Source organism: Mus caroli, unplaced genomic scaffold, assembly GCF_978045245.1.
Source record: "Mus caroli unplaced genomic scaffold, Mus_caroli_1 scaffold_11, whole genome shotgun sequence".
Classification (NCBI taxonomy): Eukaryota; Metazoa; Chordata; class Mammalia; order Rodentia; family Muridae; genus Mus; species Mus caroli.
The window spans coordinates 63,410,776-63,429,782 of record NW_028227266.1 but is presented as its reverse complement, the minus strand read 5'-3'; the positions used below and the strand labels follow the sequence as shown (position 1 = coordinate 63,429,782).

The following is a 19,007-nucleotide window of genomic DNA, read 5'->3' as shown; positions in this document are numbered from 1 at the left end:
TAATCATTGGATGGGGGGGGGGGTTATGTAACACATATAGAATGATGGTGGTAACTATATGTTATTCTAGACTCTTGCTGGGAGCTGCAGTTCAAAGGGAGTTTGTAAAAATAAAAAGCTGCCTCAAACGATTATTACATCTCGCCCAAATAAAACAAAGTCCCATAAAAGAAATCAAGTACAATTTTAAGTTCAATTAGGGCTCAGATCAGAAATTCTATTCCCTTTTTTTTTTTCAGAAGCTGTAGCTCAGAACTACTGTAAATATAAACTGATCAATTTGCCCAAGAATCCTTACTTATAAACTAATCTTGGGTTCCCCCTGAGACTCCTCTTTATAGTAATCTCAAATGCACCACAATAGCTTAGTGTAACCTGGGCTACGATGTTTACAGGTGTCTCCACCCCCTTCCCCCAAGGAAAGAGGAGGTACAATGGGTAGGCAGAAAACAGATTAAGGCTGTATATACACTAAAGATAATCTTATAATCATGTAATATTGTTTATTTTACATTTGGGCTACCCTTTTCATTCATATCTAATACACTTAAAAGAACAATATATTCACAGAGTGACACAATTCCTGCCCTCCCATGTCTCTCTGGCTGGCTGACACCCGCTTTCCCCTCAGATAAATACAAGCCTGTTGACTGATGCCTGTCCTGTTTTGCAAACAAGAAATAACTGTCCTATAAGACAAATAAAAAGCGTCTCTACCGCTCTGAGGCCAACCATTCCTCTGAAGGAAGAGCACACTGGAGCAGCAACATCCAAGTTTCCCTTTACGTCCTGTCATTTAAAAGCACCATAAAAGAGATATCGCTGCGACCCAATTCTAGGTCACAAGCTTTTTTGCCCCTTCTCCCACTCCCCCCTCCTTCGTCTTTCCCCTCTAGAAAGAGATAAACTTCAAAAGGAGTGGTGATGACCAAGAATTGCGCGCGCGTGTGCACACAGAGACACACACACACACACACACACACACACACACACACACACACTGGTCAACTTGGACGCTGGCCGGGCTCACGTGGAACCTGAGCCCCAGTCGGGCCCCGGCATCTGGACTGAACAGCCGCGGGAAAGCAGCCCCCGCCGCGGGTTTGAAACCCAGAGCAGGTGGGATTCCGGGAAGCAACCTTACGTAACGGGCTTGTCAAAATCCCAGCTTCAGGACCTCCCCACCGTCCGCCCCCGCCCCATCACCCCAACAACAACAGCCCCAGGCCAGCACCAAATGGCCAGTCCGGAGGGACCCCCCCGGAGTCCCGCGCTCATTCCCACACGGAGGCGCGCGAACGCCATCGGCAGCATCTCGCCATCCTCCGGGACGGCCAGAGCCCCTCCTAGCAGCTGCCCGCGCCTAGCGGCCCTCCAAGTCCTATCACCCGGCTCGGCGTCCCCCTGCCAGTCACCTCCTCAGGGCCGTGACAGCTCCCTATGCCACCGATGCCCACGCCGCCGCCCCCGCCACTCACCTCCCCGCCGGCCCCCGCGCGAGCACCGGGAAGAGCCTGAGATGCAGAGTCTGATCCCCTCATGCGCGGCGGGCGGGACACGAGGGGGCTGAATGTCGCGGCGCTTGCAGCCAGCTTAGCTCATCTCCCGGCCCGGCGCTCCGCCCAGCCGTCTCAGTCAGACGGGACTCCCCCTCCCCGCGCGGTCGCCACAGCCTCCGCCTCCTTCCTCAGCACCAGCCGCCAAACCCGCCGCGGCCGGCGCCATCTTGCGAGTGACGGTAAAGACATGGGGGCGGGGACTATGGCAACAAAAACCAATCACAGGCCGAATCTGACCCGAGGGGCAGGAATGGGCCGAGCTAGGGGGTGGGTCGTGGGGGGAGGGGACTAACAAGGGTCCCGCAAGTGGGCGGGCCGCTGGGTGGGGCTGTGGGCGGGGTGGGGCCGGGCTGGCTCGTGACGGCAAGTGTAGCTGGGGAAACGCATCGTGGTTCCCCTTCAGGTTGGGAGATTCCGAGCCCCTGGCGAGTAAGAACAAGGCGCACTGTACCTTCCTCTTTCACAAGCATCCAGCTATGGCCAACAGACCTGTTTCTTCCTTCCAGGCACTGCCTGCTGTTCTAGCCTTGCCGGAGCTTGGTGCAGTGGTCTGAGCTGAGATCCGCCCACCAAAGTCACTGGTATTCTGCAGAAAATCCCCTAAGCGGTTAGCAACCACCAGTAGCTTTCAGTCCCCAGACAGAAGGTCAGGGAAAAGGGGGAATTCAGAGGGGTTCTCTGAAAAGCGCGTTGATAAAACAGCTATTGTTGACTGAAAGGGTGTCCATTACATTGATTAATTAGATATGGCCTACTTAAACTAGACTACAGGTCTACCGTTAATGGCTATTGGCAAGATGCCTTTGAAAAATGCGGATAATAAAGGCTGATTACCTCTACAGAGTTACTCAGAAATGTAAAGTGTATGCCTTAAAAGTATTGAATAATGTTAGCTGGAGTTCTACAAACAAATGAAGGAAGAAATAGGACCTTTAAAAAAAGAAAAAATCCCTCTAGGTTGAAGTTAATCCATACAAAACAGGCTTCATCTTTATTACTTACCGAGATTACAGTTTTATTTTACACCTCCACTCCTTCTCTTGGACTCATTCATCCCCACAACATTGTTGGAAAACCCAGCAGGGCTGACACACAATAGTCAGGGAACCAGAAAAGGTCTGCTTTGAGGGAGTTGAGGTCTAGTGGGAGAAGCTCAACAACAAACAAACAAATATATTTAATGCTTGGAGAAGAAACATAAAAGTTCTAGGAAGAATTCTAGGTAGCAGATAACAGGGTGGTTTTTGAAACCAGAATGATCAAGGCTGTGCCTATCTGAAGTGCAGGAAGAAGCCAGTAATGGAAGAAAGGCCCCGGAGAATTGAGTAAAGCAAAAAGATCATGCAGAGAACCTGCAATAGGGAGGAGCTTGGCTTTTAGAACTGCGAGGAATCTGTGTTGATGAGAAATGTATTTTGCCTGGAGAAGCCCTTCCATTAGATTAGAGAGCGAGTTGAGAGCTCGGTTGTACAGGGCCTAGAAATACAAGACTAGCCTTAATTCTAACTGCAGGCCGAAGCCACTGGATGGTAAGTAGGGAACAAAGCAGTTGGGAACAGTGAGTGGTACTTGAAGTATGGCATCTATATTTATATTCTAGACAACATATGGACCAGAGAACCTTGATTGAGAGGGTTTTTTTTTTTTAATCTAAGTTTGAGTCTCTTCAACACTGAGTTCACCAAATATAGTTCAAATTGTTTAAAATATGTGTGGGCATCACATTATATTGTGTAGATAAAAGTACACTAATTTCACTGAAAATTATTAAATAATACCATTGTTGATCCCCACACCCACCCACCCACCCCTTTTTTTGTTTGTTTTGTTTTTCCAGGACAGGGTTTCTCTGTTCAGTCCTGGCTGTCCTGGAACTCACTTTGTAGACCAGGCTGGCCTTGAACTCAGAAACCCGCCTGCCTCTGCCTCCCAAGTGCTGGGCCTAAAGGAATGCACCTTTACCACTGCCTGGCAAAAACTGAAGTCTTTTAACCTTCCTCCCTACTGTCAATGTCAGCCATGATGTTTTCACCTCCAATGTGAGGGCATAGCTATCTGCCAATCAGTGGTTGCTAGAGAGAGCCTATATCATGAAGGGAACAAGTAAACATTTGGGGGCAATGGATGTGTTCACTATCTTGATTGCACAATGGTCACAAATATATACACATATGTCAAAGTTATTAAGTTGAGGGCTCTAAATACATGCCTCCTTTAGACCTCAATAACACTACTTAGACGCTTCTACCTTTTCCTCCTCTAAGATAAGCCCACTCAATAGCTCAGGCTGGTGTCAGATCCATTACAATTCTCATGCCTTCCACCTTCTGAGCGCTATGATGGCAGCTTGTGCCACCACACCCACTTTCTACAGCCATGGAACCAGGAATTGGTGCATGCTAGGCATGCGCTTAAGCAATTCTCTGCTTTAAACAAACATACAAACAAATGTTTTAAGGGTTCAATTGGGAACTCCTGGTTTTTTTCCACTGGCCCTAGACTTAACCACTAATTGGTTTGATTGCTGTGAAGCATACCCAGTCAATCCCCTTTTAAAGGTTACCTTAGCATATTATATTATCAACAGTATAAAGCACTCTGAGTTGAGATATACATAGATTCATCTACATCATAGGGTTGTAGTTAAAATATAAAAGTGTAGTTTCAGGAATTGCTTTTTAGCATGAGAGTCTTTAAACGTTTCTAAATGTTTAAACAATTGAGAGTTCATCATCCCTCAGAACCCATGTCAAAACCTCTGGGCCTGGTGACTGTGCCAGATAGTTCTGGCCAACTTGACACAAGCTAGAATCATCTGAGACGAGAGAATCTCCGTTGGGAAAATACCTACATCAGATCAGCTTGTAGGCAAAACTATAGGGCATATTCTTGATCAGCCATGATACGTGAGGGCCTAACCCACTCTCTGTGTCACCGCTTGTAGGCAGGTGGTCCTAGATCTAATGACACCAGCTGAGTGAAGAAGCTAATGAGATCATTCCTTATGGAATGGAAACTAATAAGCTGCTTATGGAGAGGAAGCTAATAAGCAGCATTCCTCTATGGCCGTGCCTCCAGGGTCCTTCGTGAGTTCCTGTCCTGGGGGTCCACCCCCACCAATCACTAATTAAGAAAATGGTTTACAGACTGGCCCACAGCCCAATCTTGTGGAGGCATTTTCTCAACTGAGGTTCCCTCCTTTGAGATAGCTATAGTTTGTGACATAAATCTAGATTTTCTTATAGGGGTACTGCAGATCAAACTCAGGTTCTAATGCTTGAGCAGTAAATACTTTACCAAGTAAGCCATCTCCCCAGGCCCCTAACTTCTGTCTCTTGAGAAGAGAATAATATGAAAAGGTAGCAGAGGCTCGGGCATGACTGAAGAGTGTTTGCCTATTACACAGGAAGTCCTGTGTTTGATCTCAAATGCTTTTTAAAATGATATCTTTATTATATTTTATATGTATAGGTGCTTTGCCTGCATGTGAGTCTGTGTACCACGTGCATGTCTGGTGCCCACAGAGGCCAGAAGAGAGTGTTGGATCCCCCTAGACTTGGATTTACAGATGGATGTGAGCCGCACTGTGCGTGCTGGGAATTGAACCCATATACTCTGGAAGAACAAGTGCTCTTAACCACTGAGCACTCTTCTCAAGTACTTTGATATTACAAAATGATTTTTTTTCTGTAGACAAACATAAATGGCAGAAACCCAATAAGAAACACTTGACTGTGCGTCTAGAAAGGCTCATCAAGCACCGTGAGCCCTTAGCAGTCATGTCTCGAGTCCTGGCGACATCCCAGGCATATGTCACTGCAGTCACAGCTAAAGAAACCCAAGGCCCAAATGTGTCTTAGACATGGGGTTGTAACAGTATAGACAGGAACCAGATAGACGAACGTGGCTTAGAACTTTCACTCCCATCCCATTTCTGAAGTGACGTCACCCCTTTACACCTGGAACTCTATCTGGCTGTTTCTAAGGAGCTATTTTAAAACACTGTAGTTCAAATGATGCATGAAGGAAAATGATGAAGGATGTTTATAGAGAACCGTGAATAGTGCTGGGAGCACACACTGTTTTACAGCCCAGGCCTGTCCACCTGTTAAAGTTGGTACTTTAATTTCCCGACCAGACATTTCGATGGCTTTTAAAAGGAAAACCTGTAGCCTTAAAGTAGTCCTTGATATCTGTGCCACAGGGCTTCCTCATGGGTGTGAAACCCTTCCAGCAGCCACTTAGGAGCTCTCCCAAAGGCTTTGGGTGACTTCCAAAGAAGAACCCACGTTTGCCAAATTGTGTTCATTGTGAAACAGTGTTAGAGTGACATTGTCATGTACTCAACCTACACGCTGAAATGCATTAGTCACGTGATTCTGTCAGCAATTTGTGTCTTTAAATAGATTAATCTAGTGTAATTCTCTTGGAAATATAATATGTCTTACAATTTAAAAGAAGGACAGTTAAAAAAATGTTATAATAGCACTGACCAGTTCTAGGACTGGTGAGACGGCTCAGCCAAACAGGGCACCTGCCAACAAGCTTCGTGATCTGAGTTAGATCCCCAGGACCCACATGGTAGAAGGAAAGAACCAGCTTCCCTAAAAGTACACACACACACACACACACATACTAAAATGTAACACAATTAAAAGGGAATAATCAGCTCTAAACCTGATGATTGAGAGAGATAGCCAGGAAGAGGAGGATCCTGTAGCAGTCTGGGTCACTGGTGTCCCTGCTCTTGGGTGGCCGTCTGAAGCACCACCTTTGACTCAGCATTTTCTCATAGATTTGAAAATTATCACTTCTCAGCATTCTCCTTAAATGAGTAATTCACCTCTTTCAACAATGCTTCATAAATGCAGCTTTTTCTTTTGGAATTATCTTCCAAATAAGGTTATCTTTAAGTATTGGGTCTGTTTAACATCTTATCTGTGCCTCCAGACTCTGATGGTAAGACAGATTCTAACTTTTAACATCTTCACCTCAGCCAGCAATTATGTTCCAAGTATCAGGCAAAACTCAGAAGGAACATAGTGGTCCATAAACAGGAACACCCAAGAGGCAAAAGGCATGCTCCCAGACAAGGAACGTTAATAAAAGTCAGACTAAAGCAAGTTTCACACTAAGCAGACTCACTGCCTTGGAAGCTCAGGGGATTGAATACTCATTGTAAAGTCTAAAGGAAAGGGGGGTAAAAATGGCATTTGAAGCAATCCTGACATAACTTACTTAGATTTTCTGTAAAGCTGAGGACATCTCTCTTGGGGCCTGGAGCTGAGGGTGGGTCAAAGCAGAAAGGGCATTTTTCTTCTTTGAATTTTTATAGCGAACAGGAGACCTGGAAGAGATGCTCATAAATGACTCCAGCACTCTTTGTGCTGTCTTTGGGAGTGGCCAGAGGTTGAACTCATGTGAAGGATGGGTGATATCTGCGCTGACTTGCAGGAAGCGTGAGTCAGCCTCTCATGTGCTCACCATGGAGGTACAGCCTGGAGATTTGGAAAACACCAGGTTGAACAAATCAGAAACCAACATGCTTTCTTTTCATTGACTGACCCAGACACACATCCTGCAAAGAGGACAAGAGGGACACCCTTTTATTGTCTGGGCTTAAGGAAAACTGCCAGAAAAGGGAAACACCTGTGGGTGAAAACGTGAGCCTGGGAAAGGGAGCAGCCTGTTTCCTATGTCCTTCCTTAGACTGGGACACACATCTGAAAGCCATATTTCTCCCTACAGGTTAATGAACCGTCTCTTTCTAGAGCAGTCAAAAGTGCACCTGAAAGTTAGCATATCCCCTCCCCCCATGTTTTTTCAAGGCAGGGCTTCTGGGTGTAGCCATGGCTGTCCTGGAACTCCAGGCTTGCCTCAAACTCAGAGAGAAAGTCAACGTTTTTAAAGGAACTCATTGTCGTTGTTCCAACCCTGTTATTCCTATATTCTGTAACTATTGGCCAGGCATGGTGGCGCACACACATTTAATACCACCCAGCACTAGAGAGGCTGAGCCAGGAAGATTTTTTTTTGTGAGTTCGAAGTCAACATGGTCTATATAGTGAAATCCAAGATGGCCAGGGATATATAGAGAGACTCTGTCTCAGAAAGAGATTATTATGGGATGGCAATATATAGCAGTTAAGTACCTGTTGTTCTTGTAGAGAATCTGGGTTCAGTTTTCAGCGTCCACATAGTGGAACACACCATTTTTTACTCCAGCTCCAGGGGGTTTAACACCCTCATCTGACTTCCAGACCTCTGTGGGTACCAGGAATGTATATGGTATACACACACACACATATATATATGCAGGGAAAATACTCAATCTAAAACATGTTATTTGTGTGTGGTATCTGTAGGGAGATGTACAGGTGCTAAGGTAGTGCACACTTGGACATTGTGCACACCTTTGTGCAGTATGTCCTTTTCTAGGGCTCCAGGCCTCAAACAACCATCACCAGGCTTGTATGGCAAGCACTTCTGCACAGGGAGCCATCTCACTGTCACCCCTATCTCCTATAGATATTTGATTCCTATGCTGAAAGACAGGAAGTTGAATGACACCTTTTTATTGGTTGAGAAGCCAGCAAGAAGTTTAAGTCTTAAGGCACTACAGTATTAGAATTTATTTTTTTTTCTTTTTCTTTTGTTTACTTATATGCAGGATCTCATGTCTGGCCTCAAACTCACTATGTAGCTGAGCATGGCCTTGAACTTCTGACCCTCCTGCCTCTACCTTCCAACCAATATGATAACAGGAATGTGCCACCATGATTTTTTTTTTTAATGAAACAGAACATATCAGATCAAGGAATTGTTTATATGTGTGTATATGTAAACACACACACCCCTAATCTACACACACACACACACACACACACACAAAGCATCATCTACATTCTCCCTCTCCAGGACTGGAGCATTCATTCTTTCAGCTGCCAAGAATGCTGGCAGCCACCAGATTGTATCTAGGTCCTTCTAAGGGCTCTCCAGGAAGAAAGCTGATTGATTGCCCTAGGCCTTGTCCTCTTCCTGGATGCAGCTGTCTCCAGTAACTGGCAGGTATGTGTACCAAGCTGATCCCCTTCTCCATTTCTCAGTAATCTGAAGGACTATGCCAGCCTGTGCAGGGTTAGTTGAGACCATCTACTCGTTTCAGTTCAGTAGTCTGGCTCTTCCCTCTTCCTATTCCTGCTACTCCACCTCCATGTGTATCTGTTCTGAGGCACTCCTCCATAAACATTGTACATACAAAACCAGCAACGATGGCACATGCTTATAATCCCAGGACTTGGGAAGCTGAGGCAGAGGATTGCAAGGTTTGAGGTCAGCCTGAGGAGTTGCCACCAAACATCTACTAACCCTAGACAGAAACCAACAGCCAACCATAGTGAGGATACCACCAAAGTCCAACTTGAAGAACCAATACCGTGTATTGGGATTACATAGACGAGTATAGGCGAAGGGTTATTTATAAGAGCAGAAATGACTCAAAGCTGTATTACCAAAGTCCACCCCAGCATGGGTGCAGCTACTGAAAACCTGGAGCACACTGTACAGCCTACTGGCAGTTCAACAGGTTGGAAAGTGTCCTTTCTAGGTAGCTCAGTTGGTCTGAGACTCTTCTAGAGCCTGCTACTGTTATGAATCATAATTAAATACCCGTGTTTTCCCATGGTCTTAAACTGCTTCTGTGAAAGGGTCATCGGATCTCAAAGGGGGTTGTGACCCACAAGTTGAGAAGCACTACTTTAGAACATCTCTCAGCAGTCCTGACTGCCTGGATATGCTTGGGGGGAAGTTTCAAGACCTTTCTGAAGCCTTTGAGTTGCTTATTTCCTGAACGTAACTACCTTCCCTTCAGGATGGAAAGCTTTACCTCGCCATAGAACACCCTGTGTCTTACACTTCCTTCTAAGGTGGATGCTCCAGGAAATTGCTACACAATGCTGCGTTATAAGGTAAGATCCAAGCTACCCCATTTTACTAGCTACATAGTAAAAACCCTGTTCCCATACAAAAGACATCCATGGGCAGGCCTGGTGGCACACACTTTTAACCTTAGCATATGAGTGGCAGAGGCAGATGGATCTCTGTGAGTTTAAGCCCAGCTTGGTCTACATAGCAAGTTCCAGAAAAGCCAAGACTACCTAGTGAAACTCTGTCTTTGTGGGAAACAGATTTTGTTTTGCTTTCTTTCGTTTTATCAAAGGTAGTTAGCCCCACAGGGTCTCATATTTTCTTTAACCTGTGCATCACTTAACCTGTAACATCAGACTGTGAAGTCAAGCTCCCACCAAAGAAGTGACAGACACCAGGGATAGAAGGCAGAAGCCATGTGGCCCTGGAGTGTTGCTAGCCTGGTTTGTGTTCCAGCACACCCATTTTGCAAAAAGAATTGACATGCAGACATGTGTTCACTTTGTTTATATGTATTTCTTAGTATGACACTGAGATCAAGTCTAACATCTCAAAAAAAAATACTGTACAAAAATCTGCACCATGGCCCAGATGGCACACATGCCAGGCAGTGTGATCTGCATGTCTGGGATCTAAATGTAAAGTCATGTCTCATTCTTGGGTATTGAAAGTTTGAAAACCAGAGGCTGAGGAGGTGGCTCAGTAAGTAAAATGTCTGCTATATGAGGACCTCAGTTTCAACCCCAGCGCCCAGATAAATGTCGGGTGTGATGCCACATGCCTGTAAGCCCAGCACTGAAGCAAAGAACAGTGGACAAGTCTTGGAGGGCTTTCTGACCAATTGGCCTCACCAAAATGGTTTAGTGAGAGATTGTGCCTCAAAAACACAAGGTAGAAAGCAATTGAGGAAGACATTGACTGTCAACTTCTTGCTTCCACATGCGCATGCAGTGTGAGTATATGAGGATGGGGGGGGGGGAGGAGAGAGAGAGAAAGGGGGAGGAAGAAAGGAAGAAGGGGGGGAGGGGAGAGAGGGAGAAGGAAAGGGAATGAGGGAGAGGGGAAGGGAAGGGGGAGAGAGGAGTGAGGGAGAGAGTTTGAAAGCCCCTCTCCTTGGAGAAGAAACTCTTGCATCTGTGCAGCATAGAATGTTCACTCTGTGTGTGTGTGTGTGTGTGTGTGTGTGTGTGTGTTCAGTAGTGATGACTGCCTAAAACTCAAATGCCGGTCAGGGAGAACATGGGTAGCTGGGCAAAGGCAAAACTACACATGTACTAAGTTTAGTGAAATCTGCTGACATTTACCAACATGAACACATCTCTAAAATGATAAGCTGCACACCAACTTCAGGAGAGTGGTACCTCGAAGAAGGCATTGAAAACCGAGAGCAAATAGGGCCTTCAACTATAGCAATGTGTTGCTTTTCTGAAAAGAAACTAAACAAATTTAACAGCAAAAGTAAGATTTATCGAATAAGCTAGGCATGGTGCTGCAGGCCTTTAACTCAGCTCGTGGGAGGCAGAGACAGGCAGACCTCTGTGAGTTTGAAGCCAGCCTGGTCTACAAAGTGAGCTCTAGGACAGCCAGAGCTGTCCTAGACAGTGGGGCCTGTCTAAACAAAAAACAAATAAACAAACACCACCACCAAATATATGTGAATACATGAGGTTTTTTGTTTTTAACTTTTCTGTGTATTTAAAAGGCTTCCTCCCTCCCTTCCTTCTTTCCTTCCTTTTTCGAGTCAGTGTTTTATGTATGCCAGACTGTGCCTCTAAGTTGCGTTGTAGCTGAATATAGCCTTGCCTTTTTGCTCCTCCTGTGTCTGTCTCCTGCGAGGATGATAGGCATGTGACACTATACTCAGTTTTGCATAGTGCTGCAATGCAGACCTAACGCTCCATACTCACTACAGAGTGTCCTACCGACTGAGCTGCATGCCACCATACCCATGGTTATGGTTTTTGATGAATTTGATGGCTCATTGTCTACATAAAAAAGCAAAACATTTTTGCTAGGTGTGTTGTTTGGTGCCTGTAATCCCAGCAGTTGAAGTAGGCAGATTGCCAGTGGTTCAGGGCTAGCCTGGGCTAGATAGAGAGTTCCAGGCCAGAGAGAACTACAGGGTAAGGCTTTGTCTCAAAAACCAAAGTGTGTGTGGGGTGGAGGGGAGAGGAATAAAGAGCAAAGCGGTTTTTTTTAATAGAAGATCAAAAAAAAAATCAAAGATCAATGTTTATTCCAACTTTAACTATGGATAACTAAATGAAACACAGAAAGGTCTCTTCTCTGGCTTTCACTCCAGCAGCTAGGTTGTCTGTTCTTTGCCTTTTGGAGAAAATACTGCGTTGTAAGGCTGCCATCTTTTGGGACAAGGACTAAGAGTGAGATCTTCCTTAATATAACCTCTTTCCAGACATATCTGAGTAGAAAGACAACCAGCTTCCCAGAAATTCTCTGGTGTGTTGGGTGGAATGTCGTGAAATCGGTGTCTTGAGCAGGAAGCCAACTTCTTTTCTATTTGTTCTGCTGGCAAATCTGCATAATACTGTCTCTCTTGAGAAAGCCGTTTTGTGAAGGAAAACACAACACAAACTTAGTTCAGAAACGACAGTAACTCAATCGTTGGGCGCAGTAACTAAAATCCTAATCTTGTAAGCCTTATTAAATCTAACCCCCCCGGGGTGGCGAATCCTGACAATTCACCATTGAAACCAGGAGACACTCGTAGCTACATCTTGTCCTCAAGCTATCCCGTCTGAAAGCCAAGAGCAAAGCGTTTTTAACTTTTATCTTTTTATCAGGAAGCAGTAAGATGGCAGTTGCCATAACCATTTCCTCTGATACTAAAGCCTCGGTCAGAATGTAATCGTTTGTAGAATGATAGCCAAATATAACCATTCAGCTGATTTATGGTATACCACATCTTCATCCTCTATTTTCATTACCACCAAGTTCCATGCAGTGAGAGCAGTATTGGAATCCTGAAGTCCACAAAGCTCCCGGACTTCCTTTTGAAGCCATCTACCGTAATTAAGATGGTCTAGATTCCTGTGTGTGAGGAATGAAGATCATCTTCATAGTTTTCATTTTAATTACATTCTGTTTATCTTGTCTGTTCATGAGAGATTCTGTGCCATCCTCAGCCATGTTCTTGGAGGTGTCCAGTAAAACCCATTGGTTCATCAGGTAGGATTTTGCAGGTATCCCTTGCTCAGGTCGGTTGCTCCTTATTTCAGACGAGTAGGCATTTACTCACATCTTCTCCAGAACACTGTCACACAACAATTCCCCCATCTTGCCTTAGGAAATGCTGGGTTTGAGACAGGGATTCTCTCTGTAGCCTTGAACTCACTTTGTAGACCATGCTGGCCTCAAATTCAGGCATCCATCTGCCTCTGCCTCCTGAGTGTTGATTAAAGGCATACACCCCTACCACCTGGCTTCTCTCTTTCTCCTGAGATGATGTCTTACTATGTAGCTCTGACTGACTATTCCAATACACGGTCATTTTTACTGCCAAGTGTAATCCCATTGCATGAGTACACTACGACTTTGTTTTCCAGTTCAGGCTGATTATAAATAAGTCCTCTATGAACGCCTGCATACAGACCTTTGTCTAAAAGTGCACCTTCATTTTCTATGTGGAGTATCTAGCAAAGAAGCTCACTGAATCCTATGATAAGACTTCATTTAGTTAATAAGAAATTGTCTGCCAGGTGTGGTGGTGCATGCCATTAATCCCAGCACTTGGGAGGCAGAGGCAGGAGGATTTTTGAGTTCAAGGCCAGCCTGGTATACAAAGTGAGTTCCAGGACAGCCAGGGCTATACAGAGAAACCCTGTCTCAAAAAACCCAAACAAACAAACAAAAAAAAAAAAAGAAAGAAAGAAAGAAAGAAAAAGAAAAAAGAAATTGTCAGGGCTGTGGAGACCGCTTTGTGAGGAACATACTGTCTGAGAGCCTGAGGGCCCCAGCTCGGGTCTTTGACTCCCATGGACAAGTGGGACATGGTCACATGTCTGTAATGTCATCACTGGGGGAGTGATGACCAGATCTCTGGAACTCTCTGGCCAGCTGCTGTAGCCAATTGCTGAGTTCTAGGTCCAGTGACAGGTCTTGTCTTGAAGAGATAGGATAGAGAGCAACAGTAGAAGACTCCAAGGTTAACCTCCAACCTCCATATGCACGAACATGTACATGTGTATGTGCATCTGAACACATATACACTACACACACATCAAATAAATAGCCAAATTGTTTTCCATGCATGCATACCACATCAGAAACCCACAGTATGAAGTAGAATGGGCCCGACTACTTAATTCACTTGGTATCATCAGACTTGGGTTTATTTGTTGTTTGACACACTCTTCTTCTCTTCTCTTCTCTTCTCTTCTCTTCTCTTCTCTTCTCTTCTCTTCTCTTCTCTTCTCTTCTCTTCTCTTCTCTCCTCTCCTCTCCTCTCCTCTCCTCTCCTCTCCTCTCCTCTCCTCTCCTCTCCTCTCTCCTCCTCCTCTCCTCTCCTCTCCTCTCCTCTCTCCTCTCCTCTCCTCTCCTCTCCTCTCCTCTCCTCTCCTCTCCTCTCCTCTCCTCTCCTCTCCTCTCCTCTCCTCTCCTCTCCTCTCCTCTCCTCTCCTCTCCTCTCTCTCTCTCTCTCTCTCTCTCTCTCTCTCTCTCTCTCTCTCTCCTCTGTGTGTGTGTGTGTGAGTTTAAGAGGTTTTAGCTAGGGGGCTGGAGAGATGGCTCATTGGTTCAGAGCTCTTCCTGTTCTTCCAGAAGCCCAGAGTTTGGTACCCAGCACTTGAACTGGGGAACTGACTCAGATGGTAAAGCATGTTCTTCAAAAGCTTGAGGACCTGAGTTTGATCCCCAGAACCCACATAAAAAGCAATGGCTTTGACTTGTAATTCCTTTGCTGGGGAGGCAGAAACAGGTAGATCCCCGGAGCTCACTGGCCAGCTAGCTACTCTAAATAGCTAGTGAAGCTCCAGGCAATGAAGATGATGACTCAAACAAAATATCAACGGAACCTAAGCAACAGTACCCAAGTTTGTCCTCAGGCCACACCCTTGCACACACACATGAATGCACGTGGAACACCAATGGACTCCTTAACTTCCCAGCAGTAAAACTGCTATAGTCCTTGAAGCCCAAAGGGAGTATTTTGAAAATAATAATCACCTACTAGAGGTCCTTAGTTGATTCTGTAGATCTGACCATTGAGGTTTAATAGCTGCTCTAAATTTATGATAATAGATTAAAAATTCAGGAGATGCGAAAAGGCACACAAAGATCTTTACCTTTCCATGCAGAATCATTAAGGCCTTTTATAGGACAAGGGGCACTCAAAGTTCAAATGACACTTGCCAACTTGCATTAGAAAGTTTGCTGTTAGTTTTTATCAACTTGATTCAAGCTCAGGCCATCTGAGAAGAGGGAGCCTCAATTGAGAAAACACTTCCACAGTGGCCTAGCAAGACTGTGCGGCATTTTCTCAATGGATGATGGATATGGGAGGACCTGGTCCTTGGGGTGGTGCTACCCTCATGCAGGTGGTCCTGAGCTGTTATAAAAAAGGAAACTGAGGGGCTGGAGCAATGGCTCACTGGTTAAGAGCACTGACTGCTTTTCTAGAGGTTCTGAGTTCAAGTCCCAGCAACCATATGGTGGCTCTCAACCATCTGTTATGGGATCTGATGCCCTCTTCTGGTTTGTTTAAAGACAGTTACAGTGCACTCACATACATAAAAAACAAACAAACAAACAAAAAGGCAAGGAGAAACTGAGTGAAGTAAAACAATTTTTAAAGAAGAAAGGAAGCTGAGCCAGGTGGTCATGGGATACGCCTTTAATTCCAGCACTTGAAAGCAAGGGCAGGCAGGCGTCCATGGTTTCTGCTTCAGTTCCCTTCCACGGTTCCTGCCTTGACTTCTCTTTATTAGTGACTATAATCTATAAAACCTTTTCCTCAAGTTGCTTTTGGTCATGGTATTTACTAGAGATGGACAGCAAACTAGTATAGGAGAGAATCCACGCTAGTGTTCTCATGCAAAGGCATATGTAACAAATGTAACAGATGTATCTGTTGACTCTGCTTGACTTTCAGGGTTGGGGTGGGCAGGAATGAGTATGGCCAATATCGAAACTACAAACTGGAGCTAGGCACTACCACAGCTGTGGGAAGCCCCTGGCTAGAGTGCTCTCATGTCATTTCATGCCACTTTGTTTGTTGTTAACACAGGTGTCATTGTGTCACCCAGCCTGGCTTCCAACTCTTGGTCTTTCTACTTTTGTCCTTCAAAATAAATTGTTTTGGGCTGGAGAGATGGCTCAGCGGTTAAGAGCACTGAATGCTCTTCCAGAGGTCCTGAGTTCAATTCCCAGCCACTACATGGTGGCTCACAACCATCTGTAATGGGATCTCATATAAATAAATCTTTAAAAGAAAAAAAAATTAATTGTTTGATTACATTACTCATGTGTGTGGGTGAATGTTTGTCTGTGGGTATGAGTGTGCTAAAACCCACGTGGAGGTCAGAGAATACCTTGTGAGGATCACGTCGGATTGTCAGGCTTGGTGGTGAGTGAGCACCTTCTCTAGGGATGGGTCATCTCTCCAGTCCATGCCCCACCCACCCTGTTTGTTTGTTTGTTTTTTGAGACAGGGTCTTACTATATAACTAGCCCTGGGAAGCCCAGCCCTCACTATGTAGACCAGGCTAGCCTAAAACTCACAGAGCTCTGCCTGCCTCTGCCTCTTGTGTGCTGGAATTAAATGTGAACAGCAGCACACACAGCCTTTTTATTCCATTTAAAAGTTTTATTTGAGTGTGGGAATGAGTGCTCACAAAAGCCACACACATGTGAAAGTCGGGGGACAACCCGTGGGCGTCGTCAGACTTAACAGGAAGCACCTTTACCTGCGGAAGCACCTTACTGGCCCTACTCTTTGGATACTTTCAATTAATGCCCACAACCAAGGAAAAGCAGAATTTTAGAATGCTCTTGAGTCCTACCTATGAAAACAATATAATATGAAAACATCATCCCAGAGAACATAGTTTATTCTTATTGAACCACAGCAGTGCAAACTAGATATGTACTGATGATAAATCAGGATTCCAAAGCCTGGGGGAGTTTAAGCTACTTGGGAATCATTATATTAGAAATACAGATGAAGCTGGGCAGGAGCACACACCTCTAAAGCCAGCACTGGGTGGGACAGCAGGGGCAGGAAAATCAGGAGGTCAGTGCCAGCCTTTGCTACATAGTAAGTTCCAGGCCAGCCTGGGCTTCATGAAACCCTGTCCAAAAAAAAAAAAAGCAGCACATGAGGTATAGAAAGCAAGGTTTTCATTTGTTCTATTTTGATTGCCCAACTCTGCAGCTGAGTAGAACCCTGTTTCAAGGCCATTTTGTTGCAAAACCTTTCTGTGTGTTTGTAACAGTTGCTTCTGTTGTGGGCAGAAAGGCCAGTGAAGAAAAAGAAGAGAAGGGATTGGAAAAGGGCACTCTGCTTAAAGGTGAAGGTCTTCAGCAAATAACCTGTTTGGGAGTGAGGTTTGTTATTGTTTTGTGGGTTTTTTTGTCTTTTTGTTTTTTGGTTTTTGTTTTGGGTTTTTTTGGGGTTTTTTTTGTTTGTTTTTTGTTTTTGTTTTTTTTTTTTGTTTTTTTTTGTTTGTTTGTTTGTTTTTTCAAGTTTCTCTGTGTAGCCCTTAGCTGTTCTGGAACTTACTCTGTAGACCAGGCTGGCCTTGAACTCAGAAATCTACCTGCCTCTGCCTCCCAAGTGCTAGGATTAAAGGCGTGGGCCACCACTGCCTGGCCTTGTTTGTTTTAATAACAAAACTTGAAGCTTCTTAGCTTTCACTTCAGAAATGAGCCTTGCTTTTACCAAAGGTCACTCCATCAGACTCTACAGTTTCAGATAAAACTGGGAGAAGGGCAGGTAACAAACAATTTTCATCTTTATTGAGACTCGTGAAGACTAAGCAAGTGACACTTGGTCATCGTGTACATAGTATTGACAAGGTGTGCAGCTTGGGGTCTCCTGGGGTTTCTGGCTTGGAGAGGGGATGAGGAGTAGGAATGGCAGGCAGGAAATCTATCCAATAAGCTAATTGTCTTCTGTCAAGGTTGTTGCTGGTTGATTGAGGAAAAGGAATGCCTGTGGAATTTCCTTTGCACATGCCTATTTGTGTGGATATATTTAGACATCTGAATGCTCTGGTAGTGATGATCACTATTAACAGTCATTCTGTGTCAATCCACAGGTTGTTATAAGCTGTGTACTTAAGAACTGGGACAACTATGCACCAGGTGAATAGAAGAAGTGCAATGCAGGATCTGTGAAATACTCCAGACCTTTGTAGTTTCGATGATAGTCTTAAAGCTCGAGGAGACACAGGCTAAGATGCAGTTGGAGTAGTGTTTGGAATGCAAGGGAGGAAGTTAACAGAAAATCAAAAGTCAGGGTTTCTTCCCCCATAACCACATCCAGTATCCTGGCTCTGGGGCAGGACTTGGTAGTGTGTTAATAGTACCTCAGTTGTGGGTAAGACAAACAAGCAAACAAACAGCGAAAAGCACAGTCATTTTCATCAGCTACCTTCTTGCCAGGGCTTCTGCTCAAGTCCTTATCCAAGACAAATAAATAAAATTCAATATATGTGCCCTCTAAAGTAATAGGTTTTTTAAAAAGAATTACATCATGTGTATGAGTGTCTTGCTTGTCTGTGTGCATCATGTGCATTTGTGGTGACGGAGAGGCCCAGAAGAAGGTGTCAGAATCCCTGGAACTGGAGTAGCGTGGTAGTTGTGAGCCACCAAGTGGGTGCTGAGAAGTAAACTCCAGGTTTTCAAATAAACAAAGCCATCCCCTTCCTCCCTTTCCCCACAACATAGCCTTTTTTTTTTTTTTTAAGGCTCTGCACAGGGGAAGACACTGCAGCTTCTCATGTCAAACAGTGAAACTGGGCCCCAGGAAAAGAAAATGAAGGTTCTTCTATGCTCCCACACAAAAATTTCTGGGAACTATAAGCTAGAAGTGATGGTAGACTGATCCAGTCTCACCAGTCTCTCTCTTGCTCTTCACAGATCTCAGCCTACAGCCGTGTAACATCTGGAACAAATCCTCAACGCCCAGACATCACACTCACTTAAGTCAGGCATCTTTATTTCACAAGTCAAAGTGTCAGCAGACAAAAAGCCAAGCCTTCTGCAAGGAATCTTCTCCCCAAAACCATAGCACATACAGATCCCTCCAGTCTCCACCGCATCCTTCTTTACCCACGTCAGCTTCTGGGCCAGTTACTCAAAGGCTGTAAAGTTCTGCTTGAGGACTAGGGTAGGTGTTACACAATCCTCCCATAAACTTTCTCTCCCACCCAACCACCCTGCCTTTTGTTCTGATTTTTTGAGACAGGGTCTCATGTTTCCCAAGCTAACCTTGAACTCCAGATGAAACTAAGGCTGGCCTCAAAATTGCAGGTCCTCCCATCTCCACCTACTGAGTGCTGGGAT

The 19,007-nt window shown here is 44.9% G+C and overlaps 2 protein-coding genes across 5 annotated transcripts in view; one reads left to right on the top strand and one right to left on the bottom strand.

The window, feature by feature from the left end:
• Dennd4a (DENN domain containing 4A) overlaps positions 1-1,710 on the bottom strand; it is a 112,707-nt gene extending 110,997 nt beyond the window's left edge. The window contains exon 1 of the mRNA XM_021171458.3: positions 1,479-1,710. The gene's annotated coding sequence lies outside the window, so the exon portion shown is untranslated. The remainder of the gene's footprint in view (positions 1-1,478) is intronic.
• Positions 1,011-18,998, top strand: LOC115031902 (uncharacterized). Of its 4 annotated transcripts, none has more exons than XR_015048973.1 (4): positions 1,011-1,119; positions 8,478-8,627; positions 9,430-9,526; positions 18,582-18,998. XR_015048973.1 is itself a non-coding variant. In XM_085844710.1 (4 exons), the coding sequence occupies exons 1-3, from the start codon at positions 1,540-1,542 to the stop codon at positions 18,453-18,455; spliced, it is 342 nt and encodes a 113-aa protein (XP_085700836.1). In that variant the 3' UTR covers positions 18,456-18,483; positions 18,582-18,998. The 4 variants fall into 4 exon arrangements, 2 of the variants coding, with proteins under 2 accessions (XP_085700836.1, XP_085700837.1); XM_085844710.1 differs by lacking the exons at positions 1,011-1,119; positions 8,478-8,627 and adding exons at positions 1,540-1,738; positions 18,410-18,483; XR_003837539.2 differs by lacking the exon at positions 1,011-1,119 and adding an exon at positions 1,548-1,738.
• Positions 18,999-19,007: the final 9 nt, after the last annotated feature.

Bases quoted from the DNA above. Each gene is read 5' to 3' on its own strand.
- LOC115031902 (XM_085844710.1), top strand. From the start codon at position 1,540: ATGCGCGGCGGGCGGGACACGAGGGGGCTGAATGTCGCGGCGCTTGCA. The intron at 1,739-9,429 runs GTAAAGACATGG...CCTTCCCTTCAG, and splicing joins GCGCCATCTTGCGAGTGACG to GATGGAAAGCTTTACCTCGC. The intron at 9,527-18,409 runs GTAAGATCCAAG...TTTTTTTTTAAG, and splicing joins ACACAATGCTGCGTTATAAG to GCTCTGCACAGGGGAAGACA.